The 25,943-nt window shown below is 38.8% G+C and overlaps 2 protein-coding genes across 6 annotated transcripts in view; one reads left to right on the top strand and one right to left on the bottom strand.

The window, feature by feature from the left end:
- fam228a (family with sequence similarity 228 member A) overlaps positions 1-13,085 on the top strand; it is an 82,834-nt gene extending 69,749 nt beyond the window's left edge. Inside the window, exons 7-8 of the mRNA XM_060821246.1 lie at positions 1,638-1,782; positions 12,749-13,085. Coding sequence (XP_060677229.1) covers positions 1,638-1,782; positions 12,749-12,782 — 179 coding nt within the window. The 3' untranslated portion in view covers positions 12,783-13,085. The remainder of the gene's footprint in view (positions 1-1,637; positions 1,783-12,748) is intronic.
- Positions 13,086-13,875: 790 nt separating this feature from the next.
- itsn2b (intersectin 2b) overlaps positions 13,876-25,943 on the bottom strand; it is a 199,066-nt gene continuing 186,998 nt past the window's right edge. For 4 of the 5 annotated variants that reach the window (XM_060851286.1, XM_060851284.1, XM_060851289.1 and 1 more), the window contains 4 exons: positions 25,497-25,579; positions 21,821-21,904; positions 19,549-19,722; positions 17,264-18,288 (listed from right to left, as the gene is read on the bottom strand). In XM_060851286.1, coding sequence (XP_060707269.1) covers positions 18,131-18,288; positions 19,549-19,722; positions 21,821-21,904; positions 25,497-25,579 — 499 coding nt within the window. In that variant the 3' untranslated portion in view covers positions 17,264-18,130. Of the gene's footprint in view, positions 16,902-17,263; positions 18,289-19,548; positions 19,723-21,820; positions 21,905-25,496; positions 25,580-25,943 lie in introns of those variants that run through there. The other variant, XM_060851287.1, reaches the window with a different exon arrangement.

Here is a 25,943-nt window from a genome sequence, read left to right as displayed (position 1 = left end):
CCAGAGGAAGTAGTGGAGGCTGGTACAATTGCAGCATTTAAAAGGCATCTGGATGGGTATATAAATAGACAGAGTTTAGATGGGTGAAGTGCTAGATTAGGTTAGGATATCTGGTTGGCATGGAAGAGTTGGACTGCAGGGTCTGTTTCCATGCTGTACATCTGTGACTCAGTCTTAAAGAGAAAAATCTACCTTCCTGGCATCCCCCCTGGTCCTCACTCTCACTGCTCCTGCTACTGCTGCATAAACCTAGACAAGAGAAAGACATGCTATATCTCCCATACTTCAGGAATCACTATTAATGTGTTCCACATCAATATCTTGTAAATCACCATTGACTAGCAGCTTCAAACTGCCCCCATTGTTAACTGCAAAGAAGAGCACATGCCAGGAATTCTCATTCTGATTATCCTACCGAGTTCTCCAACCTTATCCATCACTGCACTCCTTTTAGGAGGTTTTCAGAAATATCACTCACCTTGGTAGGTACAACTGTTCCAATGCTTGGGTCTCCAAACTTATTCTGGATAAAGCATTTGGCTTGGCCAGTAGGCTATTACCGAACCCTGTGCCTGCCCTATTATTGCCAATGGACATCAGTGAGCAGTATGTACTCATTGCAAGATGCTGTCCAGCAATTTGCTAATGTTGCCTTTACAGTACTTTTCTTCATCTCGTCTGTATTGATAAGGACATGCAGGATGTCATGGGAAGCATCATCATCACTGACTTTCCTGCTTCACAAATCAGCATGGTTTGGACATGTAATGTTGTTATTTCATTGGTGCTTGATCAGTATCCTAAGATTTCTTTCCATCATGTTTTGGGATGATGAGAGAGGAAATCTGTGTCAGCATTAAGACTCCCGACAATTCAAGGAGAAAGTCTATCATCAGATTTTTCATTTGAATTAAGCACTGGCAATAAATGTACTTGACCAGTTACCAACAACCCAAGGGCATTTTTCAGAATCACAAAGTTGAATGTTAGTATGATTAAACATTATTTCTACAGAGGAGAAAATTAAATATTGATATTCAAGTTGATTGATGAAAGCAAACTATAAAGAAATGAAAGGGATTGGGGCAGTATGGTGGCTCAGTGGTTAGCACTGGTGCCTAACAGCACCAGGGTGCTGGGTTCAATTCCAGCCTTGGGCGACTGTCTGTGTGGAGTTTGCACATTCTCCCCGTGTCTATGAGGGATTCCTCCGGGTGCTCCGGTTTCCTCCCACAGTCCAAAAATGTGCAGGGCAGGTAAATTGGCTGTGTCAAATTGCCCATAGAGTTAGGTGCATTAGTTAGAGGGAAATAAGTCTGGGTGGGTTACTCTTCGGAGGGTTGGTGTGGATTTGATGGGCCAAAGGGCCTGTTTCCACACTGTAGGGAATCTAAATAAAAAATAAAAAATGACATCTGCATAAATAGGGAAGAAAGGTTATTGATAAATCAGCTGAGCAACAGTATGAAACCTTTAAGTATGGGATTAATACAGGGCATTCTAGGAACATAGAAGGGGCTGTGTCTACAATCATGGATGAATCATTGTATAAATTGCATATCCATTAGTCAGTTGAACATATTTCTTAGTGTATTGATTTTAAATGTTGAACTTGTGCTCTGTCTGTACCTATAAAGGTAAAGTTTATTCTTTAAAAGAGACTGAAGAATTTCACAAGGCACAACTACCTTTGGTTCCATTGGGTCGTCAATATGTTGACTGCAATACCTGGCTCCGTGTACCACTAGGCTATATTGAGAGTGAAGTCCGACAAAGAAGCAGGTAGTAGTAAATACTTCGCCATATTTAATTCATCATTCCAGTCTTATTATTCTTCTTTGTGAGAGTAATTGAACTTTTTAGCCTTGGAAGTCATGAATAGCCAATCTTAAATTGTTTCTGAATACAAAGATTAAGCAATTACTATTTTTTACATGAGCAGTTTTAAATTTCATCAGAATGATGAAATGCAGACTAGGTCTCTTTTTCACTGAGTGATTATGTTTTGAATATTTAGATTTAATAATCACCTTTTCTTTTCAACTGTACTCAGCATAGTGACAAAAATGATAGTTTTTAAAAATGTAAGAATATATTATAGAAATGAATTTTTAGACCCTCATTACTAAATCAGTTGGGTTTAAAACTGCACATTCCATATTGTAGTTAAAAAAAATTAATTTTATTTATAGTCAGTTCCCACATTTTAAAAAAAGCATTTCAGTAGAGCGACACTAAGAGTCTTTACAAGGTAAATACTTTGGCACTTGGAATTACAATGCAAATTTGAAATAAGACAGACCGCAGAAACTAATAAACATGGTTTCCCAATTGGTGTATTTAATGCCTCAAAATTGAGTTTGTGCTCAAAGTCAGTGTGTAAAAAGATGCTAAATAAAATGTTAGTCAATACCAGCAAAACAAAATTTACCAGGTATTCTTGATATTTATGTCACTGGGACTTCGTTGTTTGCAATAGCAGCTGTGTCACACATGTATATATAACAGTAGCAATACTTCACAGGTTATTAATTCATGGTGATTCAAGATTTTTCTCTAAACCATGTTCATCAAATGCGTGCTGTTTTGATTGCTGATCAATCCTGAATTAAGGGGTGTTCCATTGATCTCTTTGCCCATGGGATAGAAAAAAATAAAAGCCAACCATGTTTTTTGAGCTGATCGCTGTTTTCTGACTGACTCTAGAAAAGTATGTAAGTGTAGACGTCAAGTGCACATCATTGTTAAGTTTGTCTGTGATGTCCCTTGATGACAACTTGCTATTCAGGTCTACATAAGTGCAATGATTAACATGCTAGAAGATAACTAGCCCAATGGAAAAGCAGCCCAGAAAGAGTCAGCCATATTTAGGAGACTAAGGGGAAAAAAAATGGTGAGGATTAGGGCTGAAAATTTTGTTTTAAATATATTAAGATATTGTGAATGCATCATATCTGCATTAAATATATACATATTGTGAACTCCTGAGTGTGTGCTCATTTTTCTTACACTACCTTATTTGGACCACTCCAAGAGATTTCTGACCTATCACAAATGTCATTCCATTTAACTAAATCTTTGAGGCACTATCCCTCTTCATCCTTTTCGATAATTGACATGGTTGACCATGCCATTGATTAGCTTAGTGTGATCACAGTAATCTAGTTCTATTCTTTTTTTATATAGAATCCCCACAGTGTGGAAACAGGCCATTCCGCCCAAGAAATCCACACCAATCCTCCTACCCAGATATATTTCCCTACCCTATCTCTGTAACCCTGCATTTCACATGGCTAACGCACCTAACCTACACATCCCTGAACACTACGGGTAATTTAGCTGGCCAGTCCACCTAACCTGCACACCTTTGGACTATGGGAGGAAGCCGAAGCACCTGGCAGAAACCCATGCAGACACGGGGAGAATGTGCAAACTCCACACAGACAGTCGCTCCGAGGCTGGAACCAAACCAGAGACCCTGGCGCTGTGTGGCAACAGTGTAAACCACTAATCCACCATTGTAGCCATTTAAACTTCATGGCTTTTCATGCCTCTGCCTCTGGGTACACTTGATACCCAAATATTAAAGTCATCTAAACTCACATACTAAGTCAGCGAAGCCACTACATTGAAAATAGTGAAAGCAGTTATATTTAGTGCTAAGCAATTACATGACTAATGGATTAGACCAAACCTTTGCTGTCTTTTTGTGTCCAACGATGAGTGGTAATAGAAAATTTTCAAAAACACAGATGGAAGGAGTGGTTTCAATGATTATCTTCCTTTAATGATGGTGGAACATGGTTTGAGTGCAAAAGGCATCTTTGACATCATTGCGCTCTTTGAACTTGGTATCAAGGAATCCTAATTATTCGATTTAGGGGCAACTCTTCACTGGCCTAAACTTAAGGAGTTTAGATGACCTTAATATTTGGGTATCAAGTGTAACTACTATTCTTTGTGCTGTGTAAGACTCCAATCAATCTTCTTGGTCCTGTCATGTCACTACATTAATTTATCAGGGTATCAGCCATCTTAAGTTGATTCATCAATGAGTCAGAAGTGTGAATGCTTTTTGTTTGCACAGTTTTGAGCTCCCTTTGCAAACCCTCAATAATGAAGCAGCCATTGTCCATATGGAACAAAATCTAAACAAAATTCAGGACTGTACAGATAAGTTGCAAGTAGCATTCGCATCAAAAATGTCAGGCAATAATTATCATCAAGGGAGAGTTTATTTCCTTGACAGTCAAAGGCATTACCATTGCTAAAACCACACCATCAATATCTGGAGGAAAGAGTGGAAGAGAAATGTCTCTGTTGACCATAAAATTAACAAGACCTGCCATATAAATTGTGTAGCTATAAAAACAGGTCAATTTTGAATTCTTCGAGTAAAAAATGAGGTCTGCAGATGCTGGAGATCACAGCTGAAAATGTGTTGCTGGTCAAAGCACAGCAGGCCAGGCAGCATCTTAGGAATAGAGAATTCGACGTTTCGAGCATAAGCTCTTCATCAGGAATGAGAGAGAGTAGCCAAGCAGGCTAAGATAAAAGGTAGGGAGGAGGGAGGGGCGATGGAGGTGGGATAGGTGGAAGGAGGTCAAGGTGAGGGTGATAGGCCGGAGTGGGGTGGGGGCGGAGAGGTCAGGAAGAAGATTGCAGGTTAGGAGGGCGGTGCTGAGTTGAGGGAACCGACTGAGACAAGGTGGGGGGAGGGGAAATGAGGAAACTGGAGAAATCTGAATTCATACCTTGTGGTTGGAGGGTTCCCAGGCGGAGGATGAGGCGCTCCTCCTCCAGCCGTCGTGTTGTTATGTTCTGCCGGTGGAGGAGTCCAAGGACCTGCATGTCCTCGGTGGAGTGGGAGGGAGAGTTAAAGTGTTGAGCCACGGGGTGGTTGGGTTGGTTGGTCCGGGCGTCCCTGAGGTGTTCTCTGAAGCGTTCCGCAAGTAAGCGGCCCGTCTCCCCAATATAGAGGAGGCCACATCGGGTGCAGCAGATGCAATAGATGATGTGTGTGGAGGTACAGGTGAACTTGTGGCGGATATGGAAGGATCCCTTGGGGCCTTGGAGGGAAGTGAGTGTGGAGGTGTGGGCGCAAGTTTTACATTTCCTGCGGTTGCAGGGGAAGGTGCCAGGGGTGGAGGTTGGGTTGGTGGGGGGTGTGGATCTGACGAGGGAGTCACGAAGGGAGTGGTCCTTGCGGAACGCTGATAGGGGAGGGGAGGGAAATATATCCTTGGTGGTGGGGTCCGTTTGGAGGTGGCGGAAATGACGGCGGATGATACGTTGTATGCGGAGGTTGGTGGGGTGGTAGGTGAGAACCAGTGGGGTTCTGTCTTGGTGGCGGTTGGAGGAGCGGGGCTCAAGGGTGGAGGAGCGGGAAGTGGAGGAGATGCGGTGGAGGGCATCGTCGATCACGTCTGGGGGGAATCTGCGGTCCTTGAAGAAGGAGGCCATCTGGGCTGTGCGGTGTTGGAACTGGTCCTCCTGGGAGCAGATGCGGCGGAGACGAAGGAATTGGGAATATAGGTTTCAAGGGCGGAGGAGCGGGAAGTGGAGGAGATGCGGTGGAGGGCATCGTCGATCACGTCTGGGGGGAATCTGCGGTCCTTGAAGAAGGAGGCCGTCTGGGCTGTGCGGTGTTGGAACTGGTCCTCCTGGGAGCAGTTCAAGGGCGGAGGAGCGGGAAGTAGAGGAGATGCGGTGGAGGGCATCGTCGATCACGTCTGGGGGGAATCTTCAAGGGCGGAGGAGCGGGAAGTGGTTCAAGGGCGGAGGAGCAGGAAGTGGTTTCAAGGGCGGAGGAGCCTTCCCCTGCAACCGCAGGAAATGTAAAACTTGCGCCCACACCTCCACACTCACTTCCCTCCAAGGCCCCAAGGGATCCTTCCATATCCGCCACAAGTTCACCTGTACCTCCACACACATCATCTATTGCATCTGCTGCACCCGATGTGGCCTCCTCTATATTGGGGAGACGGGCCGCTTACTTGCGGAACGCTTCAGAGAACACCTCAGGGACGCCCGGACCAACCAACCCAACCACCCCGTGGCTCAACACTTTAACTCTCCCTCCCACTCCACCGAGGACATGCAGGTCCTTGGACTCCTCCACCGGCAGAACATAACAACACGACGGCTGGAGGAGGAGCGCCTCATCCTCCGCCTGGGAACCCTCCAACCACAAGGTATGAATTCAGATTTCTCCAGTTTCCTCATTTCCCCTCCCCCCACCTTGTCTCAGTCGGTTCCCTCAACTCAGCACCGCCCTCCTAACCTGCAATCTTCTTCCTGACCTCTCCGCCCCCACCCCACTCCGGCCTATCACCCTCACCTTGACCTCCTTCCACCTATCCCACCTCCATCGCCCCTCCCCCAAGTCCCTCCTCCCCACCTTTTATCTTAGCCTGCTTGGCTACTCTCTCTCATTCCTGATGAAGAGCTTATGCTCGAAACGTCGAATTCTTTATTCCTGAGATGCTGCCTGGCCTGCTGTGCTTTGACCAGCAACACATTTTCAGCAATTTTGAATTCTACAGAGATTAACTTGTTCCTCAACTTCCTAAAGCCTTACTTGACAAGGGACAAAACAAGAGTATGATGGAATACTGTCCCATTTATCTGGAAAAGTACAGCTTTATCAACACATGTGAAGCTTAACACCATCCTCAACAGAGCAGCTAACTAGATAGCACCTCATTTACCACCTTAAATATTCACTCTTTCCACCATCAATATAGCCAGGCTACAGTGTACACTATCCATTTGAGGCACTGCAGCTATTTTGCAAAGTTTTATTTTCAAAGTGACCTTCCAAGTTTATGAGCTCTTCCACCTGTAAGGACAAGGGAAACACACATGGAAATATTACTACTTGCTAAATTCCCTTCAAAGTGTCACACTATTCTGAACTGAAACTTTTTTTATTGTTTCTTAGATGTCAGTGCATCAAGATCTTGGAACTGCCTAACTAAAAGCTCTGTTGATGTGCTTGCACTATATGGACTGCAGTGGCTCAATTTATTATCACCATTAGAGTAGTAAATGCTAGCCGAGCCATTAATGCCCATAATCTCATGAACCGAGCTTAAACTACGAACTATCTCTTGGTGATGTCATCTAAAAGCCCAACAGCTGTCTCATGTACACTGATGACATCCATCTCTACCTATCACCTCTCTCAACACCTCCAGTATTGTTGCCAACTTGTCTGCCATCACATAATAAATGGTCAAAAGTTTCTTCTGATTAAACATTTGAAATATGCCTTTGGACCCCATCACAGATTCTGTTATCTAGCCACTGTCTTGGAATAAAACAGGTCTTTCTAAACCTGGATACCCTGTCTGATTATTCTTTTTAACATCTACCGCTCTGCTATTATGTTCTTCGTCCTGCCTTAGCCCATTTGCTGCTAAAACTCTCCCTTATGTTTCTTAATCTCCATACGTAACTAGCCACACCCTCCATATTCAATGAGGATTGTTGAACAAATGCTAGGTTTGAACCCAGTTTCACAAGGATGCAGACAAAGCTGCTCAATCAACTTTGATAGACCGGGTTCTGTGTTTGGAATGCAAAATGTATCATCCTTGCCAGATCTTTTTACCCCAACTTTCACATGGCCAGTGTTTCAGGGGAGGAGAAAGAAAATAATTAAAAGATACTCTGCTGCCACTCTTCAAAGAGAGTTTCATTGATATTGATGATGTGAAAAAGCTTGCTGATATTTTTGTTCAAAATGGTGACAATTTGTCATCAAGCTGGATCACATTAATAAGTGGCTACAATTCAAAATAATGAGTATTGTTGCAACAGAGAAGGGAAGAAACAGAAACAAATTACAATCTGGATTCCACGAACTCATGGGATATCTTGCCCATGCTCACAAAGATCTGTTAGTCAAGACTTGGTTTATTCAGTCACATGAAGATCTGTGGCAAAAATTCATAACTCTGAGCAGGCAACATCCTTGATTCAAGGGTCTGCTACCATGGCCGTTGACAACTTGACTATTCCAGTGCTCTTCTGACCAGCTTCCCATCTTACATCTGTTATGACCAGATAAAGAGGGATAGACAAGTTGTCCTCATTTACCACTTCTTATTTGGCTGTACTAGGATTTTGAATTTTTAAGTGGATTCAGTATTGCTTTTTCAGTGCAGAGCTGGGTGTGTGCAACTTGTAAGCATTAAGTATTCTTCAGTTAAACATTAAGAATTAGTTTATTGTGCTAAAGCCTAAGGTAGAAAATATTAATACCTTACTTCAATATCCAAAAACATTATACTTCCTGCTTGTACATGTAAACATGTACAGACACCAGTATCCTGGAGAAATATACAAGTTGGCAGAGTTTTAGACATTAAATTTGGCTAGCTTAAAATTAGATGAAAGAAGAGGAGCATCAATAAAGATTCATGCTTTTGGATAAATAGGCACTGGTGCTTAAGCTGAAACCATTTGTTTAAATGTGGTTAGTATTTTTTTCCTCCTGGAAAACAATGTAGTAGACACTTTCAGTAAAGCTTTTGTTTGCTATAAGACTATGGACACACCTTTCTTTCTCAGCAAGACTGGGTTCAAAACTTAGATGCCATGTTGGAGAGAGATGGTCAATTTGGCAGGTTGTGTTCTCTGCTCAAAACCAAATTCAAGCTTTCACACACGAGGTTACATTACTTCTCTCCAGGTTGCTTGTATATTCTAAAAGTCAGTTGATCAGCTTATGTCTGTAACAATTTCCTTGTAACCATTGCAATAGTGCCGAGTTTCAATGGGCCGAACATTAACACCTGAATGATTCACTCTTCATCTTAATGACATGGGAAGAAGCTGTTCATACCTCCAGAACTACCATTAGTATCTCCTGCAGAGAACCTATCTCCCATTAACACAGGATGTGGTCACACAGATGCAAGTTGGCAATCATAAGTCAGTATCTTAATTTTAGTGAAATTTCCTCTTTAAAAATTAAAATGTATGACCAACTGTCAAATTTAAATCCATAAAGCACATCTTCATAATACATCTTTCACATATCCTAATGCAAGATCACACTAAATCCTTTTCAACCATCACCCCCGTACCTGCTGATCTTCTAATACTTAAATAGTCATTTTTACAGTTACAGAGGGAGATAAACATGTTCTCCCCTTCTTATCTCTGTTACTGGTCAGATTTGTATCAGATGTGGAAATCTTGAAGAGATGACAATAATATGGGTTAATAAATGAAAATCGGCATGGATTATTAAAAGCAAATCATATTCACTGATGGAACAATACAGGGATTGATTAGGATTACAATTGACGCTGATGCAGACTTTCAAAAATCATTTTACCAAATATCTCATAATTGACTTATGACTCATTTAAGATCATGGGATTCATTTCATAGTGTTAGTTTGGATGCAACAGTGGTTAAGGGATAAAAAGCATAACCAACAATTGGGGTGAAAGATTGTTTTGTAGACTAGATATACAGTGAAGTCTCTCAGGGGATCAGTACTAGGATCACTGGTTCTTCTAATAAATGAACATGGTGTGTTTTCTGTGTTTGCAGATGACACTTGTAAAATGGATCAAATAGTGAAGATGACAGTAACAGACTTCAAAGGGATACAGTCGTGTGAAATGGTCAGACTTGTGACAAATTACATTTTTATAAAGTTGTGCCTTTTAATAGGATGATAGGCAATATAGATTAAATGTGCAATTCAAGTAGAATCATAGGAACAGATATCTGGGCTTGTCTGGACAAAAGTTTGAATATGGCAGAGCAAGTTGAGAAGAATTTATTTTTAAAATGTGGGATCTAATTATTTTGATTAGGTCTCAGCTGATGCACTGTATTCATGAAAATATGATGTTGGACTGGGGTGAACAAAGTCAGAAGTCACATGACACTAGGTTATATAGGTTATTTTAAAGTCACAAGCTTTTGGAGTGTTACTTCTTTATCAGATGACCTTGACTTGGTTCATATTTTTATGGTCAGAAGTCACACAACACAAGAGGAGGCCATTCAGTATGAACAGAGTTGATCCGAAGGCAACCTTTTAATCTGCATTTTCACCCACCTCTGACGACCTTGCAACCTCTTGATTAACAATTTATCCACCTCTGTCTTAAAAATTTTCAAGGACACTTTTTTTCAGGACTTACTACACAGAGAAAAAAAAGTCACTTCATCTTGGTTTTAAATAGCAACACCAGATTTTGAAACTGTGATCTTATTTGTAGAAACCACAAGAATCATCACCCTCCCCATATTCACGGTGTCATGACCCCTCAGAATCTTATATGCTTCAATTAAGTTGCCTTGTATCCATCTAAACTGCAGTGGACTCAAGCCTAGCTTTTGCAACCTGATCTTAATATAACTAGAATCAGTGGATTGTCTTAAATTAAACCTTATTTGAATTGGTTGCAACTCATTTCAATTCTTCCTTTAAGTGAGGTAAGTACTCCAGATGCGGTCTCACCAGTTCCTTACATAACTGAAACATAATCACGCTACTTTTGTATTCAGTTCCCCTTGCAAGAAATGATAACATTCTCTTAACTTTCTTGCTGTACTTGCATACTAACATTTTGTGATTCATGCACTAGAGATCCCTTTGCAATTTAGAGTTTACAACCTCTGACCAGTTAGATGATGTGCTTTTTTACTTTTCCTGCCAAAATTGATAATTCCAGACTTTTTTCCACTGAATTCCATTTTCTAGAACTTTATCCACTCATAATCTATATGTCCCTGTAGTGTCCTTATAAGCTAATTTCGATTTTCCTATCCTTGGATGCTACCTGACCTGCTGTGCTTTTCCAGCACCACTCTAATCTAGACTGATTTCCAGCATCTGGATCAGTGGTGCTGGAAGAGCACAGCAGTTCAGGCAGCATCCAATGAGCAGTGAAATCGACATTTCTTGCAAAAGCCTTTCATCAGGAATAAAGGCAGTGAGCCTGAAAGCGTGGAGAGATAAGCTAGGGGAGGCCTCCCCTAGCTTATCTCTCCGCGCTTTCAGGCTCACTGCCTTTATTCCGGGTGAAGGGCTTTTGCCTGAAACATCGATTTCGCTGCTCGTTGGATGCTGCAAGAACTGCTATGCTCTTCTATCACCACTGATCCAGAATCTGGTTTCCAGTATCTGCAGTCATTCTTTTTACCTCGTTGATTTCCAGCATTTGCAGTCCTCACTTTTGCCTATCTTCCTAATTATTCTGGTGTCATCAATAAATGTGGTTACCATATTTCAATTCTGGGCACAAAACTTTCAGAAATATGACAAATCCTTAGAGAGAGCACATCAGAAAGGTGGTAGAATGGTATCAGGTAGGAGGAACTTGAGCTTTGCATGGAAAAACACAGAGATTTAACAGGATGTTGCCAAGTATGGAAGATTTGAGTTAAAGGATGGATGGATAGGCTTGGACATTTTTTCACTGGAGTGCAGGAGGTTGAGGCGAACTTATCAAAGTTTATAAAATAATGAGGGTTATTGTTAGAGCTAATGGTAATTGTCTTTTGCCTAGGATTGGGGGATTTCAAGACCTGGGGGCACATTTTTAGGGTGAGAGGAGAAAGATTTAAAGACACAAACAAAATTGTTTACACAGGGTAGTTCATGTGTGGAATGAACTTCCTAGGAAGTGGTGGATGTGGGTAAAATTAATACGTTTGAAAAAGAGTTGGATAAGTACATGGATTGGAAAGGCTTGTAGGGATACAGGCCAGGAGCAGGCAGGTGGGACTTGTTTAGTTTGGGATTATGGTCAGGGACGTGGACTGTTTGGACCAAAGGGTTTGTTTCTGTGATGTATGACTTAATTTTCTTGGTTCTAAGGACAATCATAGAATTGTAAAGAGATTTGATAAAATTCTAAAAGGTTTTGATTGAGTAAATAAGGAGAAACTTCCAACAGTTGAGGGTGTCAGTAACCACTAATCATAGATTTAGTGTGATTGACAAAATCATAAGACATAATATGGAGAAAGAAGTCTTTTTACACAGGAATGTGGTTCTGAATGTACTGCCTTAAAGGGATGGGTGGAAGGCGATTCAGTCATAATTTGCAAATAACTGTTGATTGAATAGCTCAAACCGCACAGGATTGTGGTTAATTGGATATTTCTATGTAAGAGTTGGCACAGGTACAGTGGCCTAAGTGGCCACTTCCTGTACTGTGCCATTCTATGATCTTTAAAACCCATCTTTAACCAAGCCATATGCCAGATGATGCCATATGCCATTCCTGAAGAAGGGCTTTTGCCTGAAAGTTGATTTTCCTGCGCCTTGGATGCTGCCTGACCCGCTGTGCTTTTCCAGCACCACTCTAATCTTGACTCTGATCTCCAGTACCCACTTTTGCCATATGCTTGATGTATTCTCCTTTAGTTGGCTCCAAACTGATTTATCTGTTTACACTCTTACAAACAATCAAACAAAATGCTTCCAGTATTAAATACTCAAATGTATGTTTTGGTATTGTGAAGTTCAAAGCTGCAGTGGATTACTTTATTCAGTTTTATAATGAAATTCACATTCTGATGTAAGGTTGTTGACCTGGAATATTAACATCTATTGACAGATGCTGTCATGCTTGCTTATTTACAACATTTTGCTCTTATTTGATTTCCAGCATGTCATATTTTGCTTGAGAATGTGCTAAATCAGTTTAGTGCTGAAATTATGAACATTGAATTTTTTTAACATTGCTTTTATTTTATCTGTACGAAGGAAACGGATGACTTGGAGAAGTAGACATATGTGAGTTCATCATCCATTTTTACTGGGAAGACAGATTTAGAAGAAGCTTTTCCAGGACTGACCTTCCGCACCATGGAGCAGCAGACGTTCCAGATTAGTTCAATTTAGTTTAATGTGTGTCCTAGGCCAGCTCCTGAAAGTAGTCTTTGGCTTATTGCACAACTACCTCCAAAACTAACTGGTAATAAAATGTTACATAATGTGAATGCATGAGTTTTAATAAGAATGCAGTAACAGCTATTAGTTTAGAACAGAGTGCCAGAATCTGTGAGAAGTAATTTACTGCACAAATTTAGTCATTTACTTGACAAGTAGCAAAGAATAGAATTGACAATGCAATAGTAATTCATGTCACTTACTGAATGTATCAGTTAGCTAAAATGAAAATAAAACCCAAGGTAAGGAAATCTAAAACCAGAGAAGTCTGAAAATACTTGGGTCAGGTAGCATCCCTGGCCTTCTGGAGGAGGATACAAGATCTGAAACATCCTCTATATTTCTCCATGAATGCTGTTTTACAGCTGCTTTGGTTTTCATTTATAAAATATTTCAGGCCTAGCACAAGTACTTTGGGGTTGAGAGAATAATTTGATCAAATAATTTGCTGTCAGCTATTAGCAGATTAAGGCGAGTCCTGTGGGGACCTAGCAAATGGACAGCTGGAAAACGGAATTGAGATGTTGATAATACTGTACATATTGTTGGTTAAGCATTTGACCTTCAATTTGATCAATTTTTCATTGATTCTGCTTTTCAAAAAAGAGGAAGATCATAGTGACATATTCTATTTATCGTGTACAGAGTACAGATAAAATCAAAGGTGACATTATAGGTGGTAAGGCAATAGTAGTAAAATATTGAACATGCACTAACTCAAACTTGCATTAAGATCTAATTTAAACTAAAAGTTCTGGTAATGTAGCATATATGAAATACTGCACTGCAGAGTCAACTGAGCTTGTGCACTCAAGTTCTCAATTTACATAATGGTCTCCTGGTCAGAAGATAAAGTTAGTTAATAAAACAATTATTTCCATAAAGCAAAATAGGGATGGAAGTACAATTCAGTAATTTAAGTGTCAATTTTATTGACAACAGTGTAGAGAATTGTTATCAAACCAAATATTATACAACAAAATTCAATCTACAAAATATGAAGCAACTGAGACATACCACAGTAGTGCAAAGAGATTATCTACAGTAGACTGCATAGGATGAGCAATGGCATAAAAAGAAGATTCCTTAAAAAATAGTTTCACATGATTCAACACAAAAAACAAAACATGCGTGCCAAGACTAATATTAACTATTTAATGTCCAGTACATTCCCTCTTTAAAATGCTTGTTCTCAGTACTAGTAACAGTTTGACAGTGGTTTGACTGAATTATTAAAGAGATTTAATACCTCACAGTGTATATTCATAACCCTAATAGCAATTTCTCCTGTATAGGTAAGAAAAATATTTGGCAAAATAGACATTCCCTGTTCCCTCATTTATAATATACATTTTTGCACTCAAGAAAACTAATGCTGCATGACATACAGCTATTTTGGATTTTTATACATTCAATTTTTAAAAGTCAGGTGCAAACATTTTAAATAACCATTAAAGACACCATATTGTGGTATGGTCTGGCAGTCAATACCAATTTTCTAGCAGCTTGGCCAACTGTACAACGATTGTTTTCAACATAGTTGGAAATAGAAGTCACCATTAAACCACTATATAATTCTACAGTTTAGCATCTTTGTTTGAAATTATGTTTTCAGAATGATCAAAATCTTCACATTGAACATTTCTTGCCATTTTATTGGATGCTGTGCAGTCAGTGCAACAGCTGGAATGGTTTTCAAACACTGCAGCAGACAGATAGCAGCAGAGGTGCTGAAATAATTTCTGTATAAACTAAGCATACCAGTGATCAGAAAATATATTGGGAAATATTCAGAACAGCCTTACTGGAATCCCAGAACTCTGCCACTTTTCATTGAAAATTCCTGCTTGACCACCAGGTAAATTTAAAAAATCACAATCTTGTAACCCACAAGATTCAATTTAGCAATAGAATGATAATTGCAGTCAGTTAATGATAAATTTGGAAAGGAATTATATTTGTTTTGGACCAAGCAGTGAGAAAAAGAATAGATTTGTAATATCAGAATTGGAAGAATCTCTCTTTATCCTTGTTTCTCTCAACTCTCTTGACAAACAGTGCTGTGATCAAATTGGAGAAATATCCATTCAGTTAGAACTCGAATATCTATACATCTTGCCACTGCTGAGGATACAGGAAATCAATTGAACTGTGACCTTAGGTTAAGGATTAATGTACCTTTCTTATTAAACTTTATACCTGGGTTTGTGTGTGTTTCTTTATCTTTTCCTTGGTATTAGTAAAAATCCCTCTTTCTCACATCAAAACCTTGCAATTGGCACCTTATGTTTGACCAGTACTATGTCTTAATTCAAGTGAGATATAGCTGCATGCTAAACATTTAAAACTTCTGTTGTGGTCAACAATGGGGTTAAAAAGAGAGAGCTGATTCACCCCTCCTCACCTAGTTGTAACAGTGCCTGCCCAGCATCCCAGTAGTTACACAGAATTATTGCAGAATAAAGTGAAACTAAGAAAAAGAATCTTCAGTGACTTGGCAGATAAATTTACCAATGGTATAGTTTTGAAGTACACTCACAAAGAACAATCTATAACCAATAATTAGCCTGTGGATGGTTGGCTATATAATTAAGGGCTCAATTTGTTTGTTTAGGACATGGAGCAAAATTCACAAGCTTTTACCATTGGTTACATCCCACTAGATACCTAATATTCATGTTCTTCATCAAACTCCCTCCTCCATTCATAATGTTCACTCACGTAAAATGAATAGTGAGTTGTATAAGTTTTCTAAACTGCTTGGACTGCAAGAATGAAAGCAGCACAAAGGATAATTTTGGGCGTTACCAGTCATTTATTCCTCATCTTCTCCATCAATTACCAATGATTTATTTTTAAATTAATGCATTCAATTTGAACTAACAATAATAATACTGAGTTCTCACATGTAATTTGTACAATTAAATAGAAAGAAAGTAGTTTATTGACCTGACAAAGGGTAATCAATTTGACACTTTGTTTCCATTGAGCACTTCCAACATTTTGTGTTTTATTTGTTTTCATTTATTGATTATACCTGACAGTCAGGAAGAATTCACGTGAAAGCTTTGTCTAACCAGGAGCACGTGCTCCAAATTATAAAATGAAGGACTTCACAGCTTGGAGCTCCTTGAATTAGTTTACAGTAGTTCTGTATCAAACAGTTAATATTGCTGATCACATACATTATATCACTTTATAGCATCCTTCCACTAAACACAGCTGCAATAATGAATCTTCTGTTTTCCAAGGCTAAGGAATACAGATGAAGAAAGATTTGAATTGTCTTCAGTAATGAATACCAGAAAGTGATTTTAAAAATGTTTTTGGATCATTTGACTGCGTATTGCAGTGATGCCATGTGTATTACAAATACATCTTAAAAATAAACTTGTTGTTCAAGCAGGAAAAACAAAAATGTGGCAGTAAGTTCAAAATAAAGATTATTTATAACACTTGAAATGAAGACTATGTGAAAGCCCACTGCACCTGTGCAGGAACTAGAACAGCAGAATAACAGTTAAATTGCTTCATATATTCACATTGATAGCTGGATTCTCAATAAAAAAAATGGATAAGAACAATGACAAAAGACATGAAATAGATACTGGTGAACAGTGCACTTGCATTCATCTTAGGGTATGCCTTCACTCTGTAGCCAAAAATAATGCTGGTAATTTGTTAGATAAAACCAGAAAAGAAGTGCAAAACCAGTCAATCAACAACTGAGAATGACATGTTTTGGGTGTAACCTTTCATAACTACCTAAACCAATGTGTCTTTCACATTCTGGCCAACCTGCTGGCCATTTACAACATATTTTATCAATGTAGTTATAATTTTATGAAAGGTTCCTGAAGTCTGGTGAAAATTAAACTGTGGTTTCTCATTCGACCAGTAGAAAATTGAATGCACCACGTCATTTCAGCCTTATCCAATCTCTCATTCAGTCTGAACAGGCTTTCTGCTGGTAATGTTATATCAAATTAAGGATGGACAAGTACAAAGCATACATCTGTTTAAAAAAAACTAAGACCTTAAATACGCAATGTAAACCAATCTATTGAAAGCTGAGAATCTAGTCATCAAATATAGCCTGATTTTATAAAAATATTTGACCAATAAAATATGAAATTATGAGATAACACCAATGGTAAAATTATTTTTGTCAACGTATAGAAAAGTTGCTGAAAGTGACAAAACCATTGGTATAGTTCATATATGCTTCTGTAGTCTAGACAACAAATATTTTGACATATGGCTAGATATGTAGGAGAAATAATTTTTCAAAAATAAGATTTAGTTTTCAAACTACAAACTGAACTGAGTTAATATTATTCAAATTTGGTCTTAACTGCAGACAAAAACTGCTGCCATGGTAAAGATTTCTTAATGCACTGCTTTTATATGGTACAGAAAACAATTTGTTTTTATGCAGCGCAAAGTTCTACAGAAGTTTTCTTTCAAATTCCTTAGTAGCTGTGGACCTTTCAGTGTTGAGCTATAAGAATCAGCTAACAACTCCAATGAATATCTTGACATATGATTTAGTATACACCATCATCTTTCATTTACTGTATGATGCCTTTCTTTTTTACTCAGACGTTCAGTTCAAAGTATATTCAAATTTTGTTCAATAACTTCAAAAAATGTTTCTAAAAGTACAGTGTTTACAATTATAGAGAAATTTCCAATCATTGCAAAAGCTGTATGCTTACAAATTTACAAAAACTCAATCGTTGCTTGACTTCTTAGACTCTGCATAGAATACAAGTCCCTTGTTTTACTCTGTTTAATGACCCATCAGGAGTGAAGTCACTGTTCACTTAGTTTTGAGTAGTTCTAAGCCAATAAGCCCATCTTCAATTGGGGAAAAATAATTTGGCTTTCTTCTTGTCTTCATGACTGAAACTTAGATTTAAAATTCCTCCATGATCACTGGAGAAAATTTACACTGAGAAAAATAGGCAGAAAGTGGCAACCAAAGAGGAAGAATATTTATGATTTCAACACAACAAGAAAAGAAACTGGCACAAGTTTGGCTATAACCATTGCTGAACGTCACAGTGTATATGGTTATGAGGTTTAATTTGTTGGACTTCCTCCATAATTCTTGAAAAAATATTATCACCAATAAATGATTGCCATTATTTTAGCTCTGAATATAAAAATCCATAAGATTTCGAAGCTTCAATTTCAGAGTAATGTTTTCTGTTCATATAGTTGAAGATCAAGGCGAACCCATACCTCACCAGTTGGGACTTCATGCAAAAGAAGGCGCTTTGTAGTTGGTCCCTTGCCTTCTTGCTCTTTTTTGATTGTTGCTACCGGAACCTCTGTCCGACCTAGGAAATCTGGCCAGAATATTACAACACGTTATTGCTGAGAAATCATTTGTTTCTTTACCCTCCATTCCCTTGTATTTCAGTTCCTTAATATGCAGCCTCATATTACATAATTAATTCTTTAAATCCTTCCTGAGATATACAGACCATGTGTTGAATGTGAAACAAAGGGACACTAGTAGATGGGATGAAACAGGCAATCGAGAAGACATGGCAGATATTTAAATTTTCTACTACGAAGACCACCAGGATTGGATCAAAAAATGACATTGGTGGGAAGTCCAGAACTAGGTTGTACTGATGAATTTGGGATAGGAAAATACAAAAATAAACTGGAAGACAAAGTTTCTCTCAAAAAGAGGTAATATTAGCTTAACAAGTGAAATCTTGCCTGCATTCAAAACCTAAAATAATTTTTTTTTGCCAACTACGTTTCAGAAGAATATGAAAAGTACTTTTGATGCCTTCTTCACAATGTTTGGAAATGAAACCCTAAATTAGCTGACATACTTGTTTCACTACTTCTCATTTGCCCATATAATGAGTGCCATATACTGGTAATATGACCATTGTGAAGGAGTTTAAAGAAAGTCTGGAAATACTCAAAGTCAGGCAGTACCTATGGTGAAAGAAACAAGAGTTACCATTTAAGGTCATTGATTTTTTTAAGTGAACTGAAGGGAAAATATAGAGTTGAGATAAACAGAAACCAGTTCATTGAGGCAGGAGCAGGCTGAGCAATAGGCCTACCACCATAACTGTGTTTATGGTATCTTGGTAAGGAGGTAGAACTAAGCTCTCATTTGATCTGATGAAGGATCATCAACCTGAAATGTTAACTGTTCCTCTCCACAAATGCTGCCTGATCTGCTGAGTGCTTTCAGCATTTTCTGTTCTTAATTTGTACTTCCAGCACCTACAGTAATTTGTTTTCATATCATGGATGAACCTACTGATTAATGGATTGAGAGAAAGGCCTGGATGAGGAGAAAATGTCTAAATAAAAATAATTACAGCTGCTTTCTCCATTATTTACTGAACCATATTTTCAATTGACAGGGAAGATACAATTTCATGCCTGATTTGCTGAACATAAACATTCTCATAATTCAAACATGTTATTTTTCAGTTGGTCCCTACTTTTTCCACTTACGAGAAATGCATTGAGTGGTACTTTTAGAAAAATTAAAATATTACAATTTCATGTACAGTATTCTCTTTGGACTACTTACTCTCTGTTGAAATAAAGACTATTATTAGAACTCTTACCATCAGGTGAAAACTGATCCCTTTCAAAGACTGTGATACACAATACATCTTGGTAAATGTCCTTGATAAAGAACTGGCAGTTAAAGTTCCACTTGGGGTTCAAAGTATCTGACAGTGTTCTGGTCGTGTAACATTGGGATCCCATGGTGACTTCACAGTAGGGATTGCTCTTTCCTAGTAAAAAGATGGATCAGATAAGATGTTTAAGTGACAGTTACATCTGCATTTCAGACAAAATATTTTCACAAAACATTTGTTATGGGATTAATTCTTTATTCCTGATTAGTTAGGAGGTACCTTTACTTACTGGAAAAAAAGACCATGAGTCATTACTAATTTTCTGTAGCACATACTCTTATATAAACCTGATAGTGAAAATTATTGGCAATAGCAGACAAGTAGTCTGTTAGCACTTGAATAACCCATTTCATAGGAGATTATTAATGATTTAAAATATTCTTAAAGAATTTTATAAATACACTTCTCATATGCATCTCTGGCCAAACTTCATAATTTCATTCCTTTTGTATCCCAGACAAAACTCCTACAACTGTTACCTTTAATTGTCAATCAGCATTGAGATCTTTGAGTACACAATTGCCTATGTTTGTCTGTTCCACAGTGTAGAACCCTTGAAAAAGGGTTGTTGTAACCAAAGTTCTGGGAGACTTGGGTCTGAGATTAGATTCCCTACAAAATGGAAACAGGCCCTTCGGCCCAACACCGACCCTCCGAAGAGAAACTCACCCAGACCCATTCGCCTACCTATATTTACCTGACTAATGTACCTGACACTATGGGCAATTTAGTGTGGCCAATTCGCCTGACTTGCACATCTTTAGATTGAGAGAGGAAATCAGAGCAGGGTTTCCTCTGGGTGCTTTGGCTTCCCCCCACAGTCCAAAGGTGTGCAGATTACGTGGACTGGTTATGTTAAATTGCTCATAGTATCCAGAGGTAGATAGATTAGCCATTGGATATGCAGGGTTATAGGGACAGGTAGGGGGATGGGTCTGAATGAGATGCTCTTCTCAGGGTTGGTGTGAACTCGATGGGCAGAAAGGCCTGCTGTCATACTGTACGGATTCTATGATTCTATACATTATTGATCTTAGATCATCAGCATATTTACTAACATACATTCATTCAGTCCATTCATCCAAATCATTGTACAGATTGTAGACAGTGGAGGTATTGATTCCTGCACAGCACTAACAACATTTACAAATGCCTATCTTTAAGTCCAGTAATGGACCGACAGTATCTCACCCATTTGCTTCAGCAAAAACCACCTGCCATACCTGAGGCAAGCTCCTTTACTGGATGCACAACACCAAGTGGAAGAAAGTCCTTCTCAATCCTGAAGACATGCAAGAAAAGATAAACTATTCCCCACAAGTGATCTCTTACCATTACTATTTTTTTGTCACCATCCAAATTGTTTTTACATCTTGATTTTCTGAACCAAGGTAGTCAATCATCATTGTATTCATGCCATCCTTCAATAAATTAGCTACATCACCTATTTTCTAACTTCCTGTCCTTCCTTAATGTTAAATACCATTAGATCGCAATCTTGGTCATCTTGGAACCATATCTCTGAAATGGCTCTTGAACCATACATATTATCTCTATTCATACCATCAATTCATCTGTTTTCTTATGAATGCTGCACACATTCACATAGAAAACTTTAACTTTTAAGACAAACTCTAGGCTTATCTGCTGATGCACTTAACTTTATATACTCTGTCCCTTCCTTCCACACTCTGGTTATCATTACCCATGTTGCTATCTTGCACTATTCCCTTGTCCTTGCTCTTTATTTTACCATCCCTGATCTATTTCTGAGGAAGGGTCACTAAATCCAAAATGTTAACTCTGATTTCTCTCCACAGATGTTGCCAGACCTGCTGAGCTTTTGCTGCCATTTGTTTGTTTGTTTGTTATTTTAAAGTACTCTTCACTGCTGTATTTACAAAGCTCACAGGATCCTGGTCCCAGCAACATTCAGAGGAAGACTATGCCAATTATGTTTTGATAAATGATAATCCATAAATATAATTAAATCATTGAAATAACAAACAATGCCAAGGCTTTTTCACATTTGTATTAATTGAATTAATATTTTACAGCAGAAGTTAACCATGAACAAATAGACACAAATAAAATCGTAAACACTTTACTTCATAAATCTAATCATTAGTAATTTGCTGTAATAATTTTAATGCTGTTTGAGCATAACAAGACAGCGATATTAATTGCAACCTACCATTTGCCCTGCAGGCTTTCAATTCTGTTGCTTCAATAATGCTCACAAGAAGTCGCCCTATTCCACTTGTCTTCTGTGAGCGGGCTACAAGACAAAAAGCAAGGTTATAGAGTCACAAAGCATGGAAACAGACCTTTCAGCCCAACTAGTCCACTAGGCCATGTTCCCAAACTGAACTAGTTCCACTTTCCTGCATTTAGCCCACATCCCTCCAAACCTTGTTTATTATGTAATTTTCCAAATGTCTTTTAAATGTCGTAACTGTACCTGCACCCACCACTTCCTCCAGCAGTTCATTCCACACACTAACCAGTTTCTCTGCAAGATAGATTTACAAAGGGCATGAGGAGAAACTTTCTCCTCTCACCTTAAAAATATGCCCCTAGTTTTGAACTTCCCCATCCTAGAGAAAAGTCCCTTGATATTCACCTTATCTATGCTCGTCATGATTTTTTAAACCTCTATAAAGTCACCCTGCAACTTTCTACACTCCAGTGAAAATGTCTCAGCCTATCCAGCCTCTCATTATAACTCTCACTCTTCATTTTTGGCAACATCCTGGTGAATCTTTTCTGAACTCTCGCCAATTTAATAATTTCCTTCCTAAAGCAGGGCAAGCAGAACTGTAAAAGAGGCCTCATCAATGTACTATACAGTCTCATCATAACTCAAAGGTCCTGAGCAATGAAGGCAAGCATGCTAAATGCCTGTGAAGCAAATTTCACAGAATTATGTACCTGAATGCCGCGATCCCTCTGTTGTACAGCACTACCATTAATTGTATAAGTCCTGTCCTTGTTTGTTTTACCAAAACGTAATACCTCATTTATCCAAATTAAACTCCATCTTCCACTTCTCAGCTTATTCATCCAATTGATCAAGATCTCCTTGTAAACTTAGATAACCTTCTTCACTATCCACTCTAACATGAATTTTCGTGTCATCTGCAAACATATTAACAATGTCTCCTGTGTATCTGCATCCAAAATCTTTTATATAAATGACAAACAAAAGTGGATTCAGTACTGATTCCTGTGGAACACTACTGGTCGCAGGTCTTCAATCTAAACGCAACCCTCCATCACCACTTTCTGTTAACGTAAGGCCAATTTTGTATGCAACTGGTAAGCTCATCCTGAATCCCATAAGAACTAACTTTACTAATTAGTCTACCATGCGGAACCTTGTCAAAGGCTTTACCAAAGTCTATATAAACACTATATAATCAGTCCTTACCTATCCAAATGCTTGTAAATTCTATCTTTTAGAATCATCTCCAACAACGTATCCAGCACCGATATAAGGCTCACAGGTCTACAGTCCCTATCTTTCTCCTTGTAGCCTTTCTTAAATAAAGGCACAACATTAGCCATGCTCCAATACTCCAGCACCTCACTTGTGGCTAACAATGCTACAATATTTCTGCTAGAGGCCCTGCAATTTTTTCCTTAACTTCCTACAATGTCCTGGGTTACATCTAATGAGTTCCTGGAGATTTATCTACCTTTATGTTTTCTAAGACATCCAGCACTTGCTCTTCTGTAATGTGATCTGTTTTCAAAACATTAATATTTATTTCTCAGAGTTGTCTAATCTCCATTTCTCTACGACAGACAAAACTGACGCTACATATTTATTTAGTATCCCTCCCATCACCTGAAGTTCAACACACAAATGACACAGACATTGACCTTTAAGGGCCCTCCTCTCGTTCTTGCTCACTCTCAAAGTGCTGTTTTGCTCTTAATGTACTTGTAGAATTTCTATGGATTATCCTTAAACTTATTTGCCAAGGCTATCTCATATCCTTTTTTTGCCATACTGATATCCCTCTTAAGATTGCCCCACACTCTTTATACTCCATAAGATTCATTTGATGCCAGTTGTCTACATCTAATATATGATTCTCTCTTATTCCTGACCAGAACCTTAATATCTTTAATTCATCCATTGTTCTCCACTCTTACTAGCCTTCACTCTAACAGGAACATAATGCTTCTGCACTCTCATTATCACACTTTTTGAAAGCCTTCCACGTCAGTTGTCCCTTTACCTGCAAACAGTCCAGTCCAATCAACTTTTGAAAGTTCTTGTCCCATTCCATTAAAATTTGTCTTACTCCAATTAAGAACTTTAACTTTTATAGAAGGCTTATCTTTTTCCATAATTTTAATAGTTTAACATAGTTAGCAACACTAGTTCCAAAAGGTTCCTCTATTTTTATCACTTCAGTCACTTACCCTGCCTGATTTAGAGAAGGTCAAGTTTTGTCCCTTCTCTAGTAGGAACATTTACATATTGATAAAGAAAATTTTCTTGAATGCATTTAGCAAATACCTTGCAATGTAAGCCTTTAACACTAAGCAGTCGCAATCAATGTTTGGAAATTTTAAATTCCCTACGATTACAACCTGATGATTCATATTAACGTCTGGCAATGTTTTCCTTATTCAAAAACACCACATCTCCTCCTCTCTTACCTCCATTTCTATGTTAGATTAGACTTACAGTGTGGAAACAGGCCCTTCGGCCCAACAAGTCCACACCGACCCGCCGAAGCGCAACCCACCCATACCCCTACATTTACCCCTTACCTAACACTACGGGCAATTTAGCTTGGCCAATTCACCTGACCCGCACATCTTTGGACTGTGGGAGGAAACCGGAGCACCCGGAGGAAACCCACGCAGACACGGGGAGAACGTGCAAACTCCACACAGTCAGTCGCCTGAGTCGGGAATTGAACCCGGGTCTACAGGCGCTGTGAGGCAGCAGTGCTAACCACTGTGCCACCGTGCCGCCCACATGTTCTGGATTTTAGTTGGTATAGGAAGGAATGAACTGCCACCAACCCTGTCTTTTCCTCAGCCAAGTTTCTGTAATAGCTATGACATCCCAGTCCCATGTTCCCATATATGCCCTGAGTTCATCACCCTTACTGCAAGATCCCCTGCATTGAAATAAATGCAGTTTAATTCTTCAGAGTTACCTCATTCTCTGACTTGCACTTGTATCCCTTTTCTAATTGTTCTTTTTGAATTCAGAACAATCCTCACCTGTCTTTCTATTTTAACTTCTACTTGGGAACCACCATCACCAAACCCACTCCATCTCTGGTAATTTAAAGGCTCCCGAGGTAGAACTAGCAAATCTTCTCACCAGGATATTGGTTCCTTTCCAGTTCCGATGAAACCCACCCCTTTTGAACAAAAAGAGATCACAATGATCCAAAAATCTGAATTTTTGCACATTGCACCATCTCTTCAGCCATTGACTTATCTGCCCTATACAGCTAACAAGACTGTTAAACTAGAACACAAACTGTTGTAGTCGTACAAAGGGGCAAACCAGTCTGCTGCATCATTCTTTAATTTGGTGTCACAAATTAAAAATCTCCATCTGCACAGATGCAAGTTAAGAAACTCCCTCATTGGGAAGGTGGGGAAACTGAAGTGTAGACATTTTAAATCATTCTGGCTACTGAAAACAAATTATTTCTTTGTGAGGGTTGATAAAAAATAGCCTGCTGCAGTTGAAGGCGGCAGCTCATCATGACCTGATGAGCAATAAATGCTGACTTAGCCAGCGATGTCTGCATCCCATGAATTGTTTAACAATATTTGAAGTGGAAGTATGCTAAATGTAATAAAAACGTTTTTTTTAGCAAGATGTATACCTTGATAAGCTTTTTCACGTTTCCCTTTCTCAGTTTCTATAAAGTGTTCAGATGCTGCTTTAATCTTTTGAACCCAGGCAGTCCTGTTGGAAAGTTAAGGAGAGACAATTCACCAAAACTTTAAACACATTGGTTGAACTTGAAAATAGATATTTGCTGTCATGTTTAGATCTGCCACACAACTGGGGATAGAAAAATAATAAGTCTTAAAAAGAAATAACACATTTTTACAAACACCTGCAAGTATTTCATGCTTGTAACAGTTGAGTTTCTCCAGGCAAATCTGAAGCTTGTTTATACAAAGCCACGGAACGAATAACCAGGTAGATGATAAGGGTAGTTGAAGAATGAATAATGGCTCGGTCTTTGGGTGAACCGAAGTAGGATATGAAAGTGGAATCTGTAAGATCTAATTTTTTTTAAAAAATTGCATACAAGATGTGGGCA

This window comes from Hemiscyllium ocellatum, chromosome 3 (assembly GCF_020745735.1).
Source record: "Hemiscyllium ocellatum isolate sHemOce1 chromosome 3, sHemOce1.pat.X.cur, whole genome shotgun sequence".
In the NCBI taxonomy this organism is placed as follows: Eukaryota; Metazoa; Chordata; class Chondrichthyes; order Orectolobiformes; family Hemiscylliidae; genus Hemiscyllium; species Hemiscyllium ocellatum.
The sequence above is the reverse complement of the archived record's forward strand: the minus strand, read 5'-3'. Positions and strand labels throughout refer to the sequence as shown.